Source organism: Aquarana catesbeiana, linkage group LG02 (assembly GCF_042186555.1).
Source record: "Aquarana catesbeiana isolate 2022-GZ linkage group LG02, ASM4218655v1, whole genome shotgun sequence".
Lineage (NCBI taxonomy): Eukaryota > Metazoa > Chordata > Amphibia > Anura > Ranidae > Aquarana > Aquarana catesbeiana.
In genome coordinates, this window is record NC_133325.1 from 131551114 (window position 1) to 131561296 (window position 10183).

General features: G+C 42.2%; 1 protein-coding gene across 1 annotated transcript in view; it reads left to right on the forward strand.

Moving 5' to 3' along the window:
• Window positions 1–5425, forward strand: part of CPAP (centrosome assembly and centriole elongation protein) — a 112592-nt gene extending 107167 nt beyond the window's left edge. Inside the window, exon 18 of the mRNA XM_073613482.1 lies at window positions 5055–5425. Coding sequence (XP_073469583.1) covers window positions 5055–5247 — 193 coding nt within the window. The 3' untranslated portion in view covers window positions 5248–5425. The remainder of the gene's footprint in view (window positions 1–5054) is intronic.
• The last annotated feature ends 4758 nt before the right edge of the window (window positions 5426–10183 follow it).

A 10183-nucleotide genomic window follows, 5' to 3' on the forward strand; every position in this document is an offset into this window, starting at 1 on the left:
GGTATCCTAGACCCACCGAGATTGGAAGTTACACTATCTAACCTCAGTCTTCCCCCTCTTCGGGAACTCGCTATGTTTTCTTCCCTCCTTTCCCTTTCATTACTATTTGCTCTACCCTCTGTTTCTCCTATTCCCTTCTTCCATCTCCACCAGGAGGGGATGGAAGCCAGCCGGTCTCTATCCTCCCAATGAAATATAAAGAAATGGGGGAACTAATGCGCAAAACCAAACTGTATAGAATAGGATATATAAGGAACCAAACTGTATAGAATAGGATATATAAGGATGGGAGAAGCTGCGAACATATAAAAGTGTTCCCACACAGATAAAATAAACAAATAAGTGAAGTATGTGGCGCTAACTAAAGTGCAGAAATTAATCAAGATGTATATAGATACTAAATAGAACCGCTCCCACACCTGACAAGTAAGCGTGTAGAACAGAATAGGCAAGTGCAAGTGAAAATAAAAATAACAAATCTTCTCTAGATCACTGGTAAACTGCACAAATGCCACATATTCCAAACAGCAATCTAAAATAACATCCAGTGTGTATATAAGGTGCATCAAGTGAAAAAATATGACAATCCTATTCTAATGATATGACATTAAAAAAAACGTGAAACATAACAATTTGTGAATAAATCCACTGTTCTCCTGGAGTGTAAAAGGTGAAATTAAAAAAAAAGTCCAACAAGTGATAAACACTAATATGATACGTATGATAACTAATAGTTCACATATATAAGTTCATGAATTAAATCCGTGTGAAATAAAAAAAAAAAAAAAAAAAAATTGTGCAAAAACAACTTTCGATCGATGTCAAATTCCTCCAATCACATATATAATATCCGTGGTGCGCCACACAATTCTCCCAGCCTCTCACCTCAGATGGAGACCCCTATGGGTCGAGTCAAGCCTTCAGTATGGAAAACTGCAGATCCCAGCACAACGATTGATTTCCAACGATTGTCCCGATTGCCCCAACAATAGCGGATTTTTGGGGGTGACTCCAGGCTTAACCGATGCGGTGAGGACATGAAATAAAAGAGGGTGGCTCCATCATGTAGTATTTCCCAAAAGGATTTTATTAAAACCAAGAGTAACTTACAGTTTAAAATCAGATAATCCAGCAAACAGCAGAGTACTAGTGATGACACCTGGCTCTTCCCTGATGCGTATCGTCACTGAACACGTGACTTTAAAACCAGGTGTCGTCACTTCCGGTCGCGGTCGAGACCGGAAGTACTCTGCTGTTTGCTGGATTATCTGATTTTAAACTTTAAGTTACTCTTAGTTTTAATAAAACCCTTTTGGGAAATACTACACGATGGAGCCACCCTCTTTTCTTTCATGTCCTCACTGCATTGGTTAGGCATCTTCTTTACACTACATCACCAAGTGGAAGAGAGACTTAGGACTTCAACTAGACGCCAAAGACTGGTCCCATATTTGGACTGCTACCAAATCTGCCTCTCGGAACATTGTAGCGCTGGAAGTGAATTGCAAAGTCTTAATCCGCTGGTACCTGGTCCCTGCCCAGATCACCAAATTCCTCCTGCCCTACCCCCCCCCCCACACCTGTTTTCTTGGCTGTTCGGAAGAAGGCACTCACCTCCATATTTGGTAGAGTTGCCCACTAGCCCAATCGTTTTGGGCCGAAATCTTCCACATCCTCTCCACCCTTATGAACTGCACTTTAGTCCCTGACCTAGCCACAGCCTCACTCAACAAACAACCCTCCGATGTGACCCGATTACAATTTAAGCTTCTCCTGCAGGTTACGAAACAAATCATGGCAAAGGCTTGGAAAAGCCCCATTCTCAATGACATGGAAACCAAAAATAGAGTGACTAGGGCCATGATACACGCGAAAGTCGAAGCGGTCCTTCTTGACAGGGTCAAAAAGTACAAATGTTTATGGAAACCTTGGGTTGATCATTACATCTCTGCTGACCTTGATAACTCCTTGCTCTCCCCTTAAATGATTACCACCACCCTATATAAAAGCCCTAACTCAACAACTGACAGCTTATGGATAACTGCTCCCTAAACTCCCGTCACCCCCCCCCCCCCGGTTGCCTACCTCAACTCTCTGCTTCTGTCCTTTCCTCCTCCACCCCCCTTATCTCTTTTCCGACCTTCCGACCTTCTCTATCCTTCTTGAAGCTAACTTTGTTCTTGTGGGTCCCCCCTATTATCATTATCACGCCTATTTGTCCATTACTGATATGGCACCAGCCGCACTATGTTGGTCTCCTAATTTCCGAAACCTATTAAGACCCTCCCTCCTACCACCGGGTCTCCTACACTTAAATGTCCTGAATAGCTCAGAATAGCCCCACCTGGGGTACCCTACCACAAGACAGCATTTACCGGCACTAAACTTAAATCACCCTTAAGTCATGCCATATCGTAAACCTATGCTCACTGCACACCCTCTGATCCTCATTTATGTACCCATTGCCTTTACGCTCTCTCATAATGGGCTGCACCCTTGTCACTGTACAATATTGTTACATGTTTTGTCCTGCCCCCTGTCCCTGGGGGATGACTTACATTTTTCTCTTTTAATGTGTAAGCAATGTTAACTTGTTAATGTATTGCGTCAACAAATGATGGGAAATATGCTGGAATTTTTTTTTTTTTTTTTATACTACTAATGGCGGCGATCAGCAAATTATAGTTGGACTACAATATTGCGGCCGGCAATCTGACACTGACGCTTGGGGGGAACTGACTGACATCACCAGTGACACTAGTAAAGTGATCAGTGCTACTATTATCCACTTGCCATCCGTATAAGTTGGATATACAGTGGCAAAGTGGCACAGCTGCACCAGAACACGTACCTAGTACGTAATCCAACACTTTTGGGTCTGGGGCACATATGTGCACCACCGGCAGTTTGCACCCGCTGTGATTCGACACACTAGGAGCTGATTGGTGGGTACTGCGGACTCGGTGTCTGCCAGCATTCGCCAATCCTTCAATACAGAGGGAGAACGGTGGTCTGCCTATGTAAACAAGGCAGATTGCTGTTCTGTCAGTACAGAAGGCTCGGATCCTGTGTTCCTGCAAAGCAGGAACGTGGATCCATGCCTTCACCTAGTACAAGCACCTCCCGCACAGTAAGAAAATGCAAGCTAGGCTGCTATAAGTCGCCACCATTACCAGTAAAAATAAATAAAAATATCCCATAGTTTGTAGACGCTATAACTTTTGCGCAAACCAAGCGATATACGCTAATTTAAAAAAAAAAAATTTACCAAAAATATTTAGCAGAATACATATTGGCCTAAATTAAGAAATTTAGATTTTTTTTTTAATTTCTGGATATGTTTTATAGCGGAAAGTAGAAAAAAAATTCCCAAAATTGTCAGTTTTTTTTTTTTTTTTTTTGTTTATAGCGCAAAATATAAAAACCGCAGAGGTGAACAAATACCACCAAAAAAAAGCTCTATTTATAGGAAAAAAGACACATTGTTAGTTAAAGTAACGCAGTGCTGGATTGCAAAAAATGGCCTTGTCATGAAGGGGGGGTAAATCTTCCGGAGGGCAAGTGGTTATACACTGTGACTGTACTAATGACACTGGCTGAGAAGGGGTTAACATTTAGGGGCAATCAAGGGTTAACGGTGTGCTTACAATGTTTACTGTGTTACTGTTTTTACTGAGTGAAGTGCCGGTTTTTACTCACTGCTTTTTTTTTTTTTACCAACACAGAGCTCTCTTATCAATCGCTCAGTGGATTCCTGTCATAAAGCCATTGACTGGGACCCACTGGTTGGCAATGACCGCACAGCCGGGGCAGCGGGTGCATGCACCCCCTATCCAGAAGTGCTGTATCACGTACATGTACGTTGCTGGACTTTAAGTGGTTATACCGGGATGATGTCTGCAGCATCATAAAAAGTACCTGTTACTGCCCTATTGCCATGAGATATTTATATTACATATATTTAAAGCGACAGAATAAAAACATTAAACTAAACAAATAAAGTAGTAACCTGTAAAGGCTTTTAACTACTTGCTTACTGGGCACTTTCACCCCCCTTCCTGCCCAGGCCAATTTTCAGCTTTCAATGCTGTTGCACTTTGAATAATAATTGCGTAGTCATGCAACACTGTACCCAAATACAATTTTTGCATTTTCACACAAATAGAGCTTGCTTTTGGTTGTATTTAATCACCACTGGGTTCTTTATGTTTGCTAAACAAACAAAAGAATCCGAAAATTTTGAAAAAAACACAATGTTTTTTATAGTTTTGTTATAAAATTTTGCAAACAGGTAAATTTTCTCCTTCGCTGGGCGCTGATAGTGTTGCCTATAAATAGTAAAATTGACGCTGTTTGTCACTGTTGCACAGTTTTTTGTTTTTTTTTTAAAGCGTGACATGTTTGGTAGCTATTTACTTGGCGTAACATCTTTTATATTTTACCAAATAATTGGGCATTATATTGTTTTTTAAAATTCAAAAAGTATAATTTTTATTTTTGCAGAAAATGGCGTTTGAAAAACCACTGCACAAATACCGTGTGACATAAAAAATTGCAACACCCGCCATTTTATTTTCTAGGGCCTCTGCTTTAAAAAATATGTTTTTGGGGTTCTAAGTAATTTTTTTTAGCAAAAAATACAGATTTTATTTGGTCTTTGGGCCAGTTCACACCATAGAAACAGTCTGAATGTGTTTCTGCTTGCGCGGTTTTGACACATTTCTGGTGCATTTTTGATGTTTTACAGTGTTCCAGTACAGTAAAAATGCAGCAGGTTCTACTTTTTTTTTTTTTCTGGAACTGACCAAACTGGTGTGAACTATGCCATTGGAAATCATTTAACCTACTATCCACACGTTTCTGATGCAGAAAAAAAAAACACACTGGACTGCATGTAATATGAACTGGCCCTTTAAAGTGGATAATCAGCAGTGATGAACTAGCATTCATGTGAACCTGTTGTCTGCATCCCAGATTCACTTTAGCTAACATGCACAGTATTTTCTCACTATAGAATGTGATATTTTTTTTAACCAGTCATTATTGTTTTACAGCGATGGAAACAAAATAATAGAATTTGACAATGGTCAGCGAGAACTGCACACCCCCCAGTTTAAAAGGCGAGAATACCCAGATGGGACCATCAAGACTGTGTACACCAATGGCCAGCAAGAGACCAAATATGCATCTGGGAGAGTTCGGGTTAAAGACAAAGATGGCAATGTCATTATGGACACTAAAATGTAACAACATAAGATTACTGAAGGTGTATTTATTTATAAAAATGTAATTATTGTGTGTATATATATTTTTATTAAATGCAGATTGTGTACTTATTGTATATATAAGCTGTACATATATTTTTTTTTTTAATGAACCTGTATTTGAATACATTTTACTAATGTAATAAACTATAAAAAGCCATCTGTGTGTGCTGTCAAAAAAAAAAAAAAAAAAAAAAAATCTGTTGCTGTAGAACTGACCTCTTGCACATGGCCATGAAGTCGATTGAAATGGGTATACAGTGTAAACTATGCCTTTATTGTGGTGCCTGGGAGCCACAGCTGCACAGTATTTTTGCCCATAGGACACTGCATTACAGATATTTGACGTGTGTAACTACTAGCACCAGGTGTATTTGTGCATTGGTGTATTTTTCAAATGTTATATTTTGGCATGTGTACGGAGCCCGCTCTGCTCAGCAGGGGATCGCTCCGTCGATCCCCCGCTGAGCAGGATGATGACAGGTCCGTCTCTGCACACTGTGCAGGGACGGACCTGTCAGAGCGCCGCTCTCCTCTATGGGGGATCGGATGATGACGGACCGTAGAGTCCGTCATCATCCGATCCACAGACGGATGGAAAAGTAGGTTTTTCCTCCGTCACACTTTTTTGGATTGGAGCGGGTCGGATGTCAGCGGACATGTCACCGCTGACATCCGACGCTCCATAGAGGTCTATGGAGGCGTACCTGAATGGACAGTCTGTGTGAAAGAGGCCTTACATGTTGCTGTACAATCAAACATGGGCTTACAGTGTAAAAATGTCTATATACTTTTTTTTTTTTTTTAAAGCTGATGAGCACAGTAACATTTGAGTGGTTGATTCAAGTTTAGTATATTTATGTATAAATCTAGTATAGCATTTATTGGCAGTAAAGAGATTTGCTTTGACTTCATGCAACCTAAAAGGACCCCCGATTGACAAACTATCTCAGTTCCATTGTCTTATATACAATATCAAGCTATTACTGCAGTGTGTGTGTGTGTATTGGCCAGCATAATATAGATTGCTATTGAATAGAAAAGGTTCTGCATTCATTTTCTTTCATAAATAAACATTCCTAATCTTGCATCAGACCTACAGGGACATTCCCCCTGCAAGAAATGATATATACGTATTTGTAAAAGTAGCTTTACTGTGTGCTTAAAGCGGAGTTCCACCCAAAAGTGGAACTTGCGCTTTAAGCACTCCTCGCCCCGTGACATGCCACTTTTGGTCCAGGTCACAGGTCCCAGAAGATTGGCTGGCCAATAGCAGAGCGCAGCGCGACTCGTGCCCGGCCGTGAAGCCGTAAGCGGTTACGGCCGGGTGCCCACAGTTGCTATGACGAGGAGAGGAGCGGGGTTCCGGGCGGCTGCATCGCTGGACCGTGGTTCAGATGAGTGTCTGTTTATTAACCACTTGCCGCCCGCCATATAGCAGAATGATGGCGGCAAAGTGGTTTCAATATCCTGACTGGGCGTCATATGACGTCCGCAGGATATTGAGGGGGCACGCATCGCGGCGATCGTTGTTGCAGGGTGTCAATCTGACACCCCACAACACCGATCTAGGTAAAGAGTCTCTGACGGAGACTCTGGACACGGCGGATCACGTGGTAATCACGGCTGATCACAATGTAAATAGGAAGAGCCGGTGATCGGCTTTTCCTCACTCACGTCTGACAGACGCGAGTAGAGGAGAGCCGATCGGCTGCTCTCCTGACGGGGGGGCTGTGCTGATTGTTTATCAGCACAGCCCCCCCTCGGATCCTGCCCAGGACCACCAGGGAAGCCCATCCACACTGGACCACCAGGTATGCCCCCTAGACCCCCAGGGAAATGGTAATCTGTGCCCAGGCAGCTGCCAATCAATGCCCAGGCAGCTGCCAATCAGTGCCCACTCACAATGCCTACCACTGCCAGTGCCACCAGGGATGCCTATCAGTGCCACCCATAAAAACCCATCTTTGCAGCCTATCCGTACTGCCTATCAATGCCCATCAGTGCTGCATATCAGTGCGGCCTACCAGTGCCCATCGTCAGTGCCTGCTCATTGGTGCCACCTCATCGGTGCCGCCTTATCAGTGCCCATCAGTGAAAGAGAAAACTTACTTATTTGCAAAATTTTTTAACAGAAACAAAAGCAGAACTTTTATTTTTTTCAAAATTTTCGGTCTTTTTTTATTTGTTTAGCAAAAAATAAAAACTGCAGAGGTGATCAAATACCACCAAAAGAAAGCTCTATTTGTGGGAACAAAATGATAAAAAAATTTTGTTTGGGTACAGTATTTGACCGTGCAATTGTCATTCAAACTGCGACAGCGCTGAAAGCTGAAAATTGGTCTGGGCAGGAAGGTGTATAAGTGCCCAGTATTGAAGTGGTTAAAAGTCAGCAAACTATGCTTTTTGTAGCTGCTGACTTTTAATAAACGGGTGGAACTCTGCTTTAGGTATGAGTGACAAAGTGGACACAGGGCTGCCACACTCGATCATGGGCAGCATTCAATCTGACATTTAGGCCCTCTATATGTTTCACCTCTAATACAAGGATGTAGGTCAAGTGTGGTTGGTCTGTGTCTGCCACTAATGGGAGACAAGAAGGCTGTGAGCTGTTAACCACTTCAGCCCCGGAAGGATTTACCCCCTTCCTGACCATGCCTTTTTGTGATACGGCACTGCGTCGCTTTAACTGACAATTGCGCGGTCGTGCGACGTTGTACCCAAACAAAACTGAAGTCCCCCCCCCCCCCCCAAATAGAGCTTTCTTTTGGTGGTATTTGATCACCTCTGCGGTTTTTTGCGCTATACACAAAAAGAGCGACAGTTTTGAAAAAAAAAGCAATATTTTTAACTTTTTGCTATAATAAATATCCCCAAAAATATATAAAAAAAACTAATTTCTACCTTAGCGATTTCCAGCTTCCGGGGGCTATGGCCAGCTAAAGTACCGTGTTTCCCCGAAAATAAGCCCGGGTCTTATATTAATTTTGGCAACAAAAGACCCAGTAGGGCTGGGGGCTTTGGAATCAGTTTGTCCTTTACGGCCCTTCTCGGAACATAATATCTCAACCATGTTCCGTTGCTCGACTACCTTAGTTATCCTGACCCACTGCCATCTTTGCTCCCCCCCTCTCCTTTTTCCTTTCTTTTCTTCCTCTCTCAACTTATCGTAACCATTGAAAATGGGGAAATGTTTCAACCTTTATGACAATTGACAGTAGACATCCGATGGCTATAATTTTTTTCTTAATATCCATTTGTAATCTAAATATATTTTCAAGACTGATTATTTGCTAGTTATAAGTCTGACGTTTTCAATGTCTACACAATGTAGATGTAATGGCTTGTTTTTGCCTGTTTTGGGTTTTAATAAAAACTATATTTGGGGGAAAAAAGAGACCCAGTAGGGCTTAACACATGCCATCTTCTCTCCGCATCTCCCTCCCAGTGGTACTGAGTAAAAGTGGTTGTAAAATCCTAAAATGCATTGTATTACAGTATTATACAGTAAAACCTTGGTTTGCAGGTAACGCAGTATACAAGCGTTTTGAAAGACGAGCAACATTTTTTTTTTTTTTTAATTTTGACTTGATATGCGAGAGCTGACTTTATCTACGAACAGTACAATCCATGTAGTAAAGTCGCTGGTGTATGCAGTACTGCATGTGGCCAGAGGTCCGGTGGCTCCCGGTGCTTCGTGGAGAACTTGGAGACGCTCCCAGCTGGGTGGGGGGGGCCTTAATGTGCATCGGAGCACCTGAAAGTGTCAGATCCCCGCTGACAGCTGGGGGGAAGAGAAGGCGAGCACCGGGGGATCAGCTGAGCGGCACTGTACGGAAAGTATTTATCACACATAGATTACAGCAACATACACAGTTTATAATATTGTAATACAGTGCATTTTAGGATTTGACAACCACTTTAAACTATGAGAACAAAAGGGTGAACCGCTCCAGGTGGTGTACTGAAGAAAATGCCCTCCTCAAGTGGAAGCCAAGTACAGGCTCAGCACGAGCAATATTAAAGAAATGGATTCTGGACAGCTGCACTCCGATAAAAGCCTTTATTGTAATGAATGGTCAACGTTCATGTGGCAACAGAAGCAGGACAAACACTGACGCATTTCACAACATCATCGTTGCTTAGTCATAGCCTTTAAACTATGGATAATTTTCGGGGTAGGGCTTATATTGCAGCCCTCCTCAAAAATCACTGTAGGGCTTATTTTCGGGGAAACACAGTAGTAGTAGTGTATGTATATACAGTGGCTTGCGAAAGTATTCGGCCCCCTTGAACTTTTCAACCTTTTGCCACATTTCAGGCTTCAAACATAAAGATATAAAATTTTTATTTTTTTGTGAAGAATCACCAACAAGTGGGACACAATTGTGAAGTGGAACGAAATCTATTGGATATTTTAAACTTTTTTAGCAATTAAAAAACTGAAAAGTGGTGCGTGCAAAATTATTCAGCCCCTTTACTTTCAGTGCAGCAAACTCACTCCAGAAGTTCAGCGAGGATCTCTGAATGATCCAATGTTGTCCTAAATGACTGATGGTGATAAATAGAATCCACCTGTGTGTAATCAAGTCTCTGTATAAATGCACCTGCTCTGTGATAGTCTCAGGGTTCTGTTGAAAGCGCAGAGAGCATCATGAAGACCAAGGAACACACCAGGCAGGTCCGTAATACTGTTGTGGAGAAGTTTAAAGCCGGATTTGGATACAAAAAGATTTCCCAAGCTTTAAACATCCCAAGGAGCACTGTGCAAGCGATCATTTTGAAATGGAAGGAGTATCAGACCACTGCAAATCTACCAAGACCTGGCTGTCCCAGGGGGAAGATGAGGGGAAGATGGATGCAGCCAAATACAGGACCATTCTGGATGAAAACCTGTTGGAGTCTGCAAAAGACCTGAA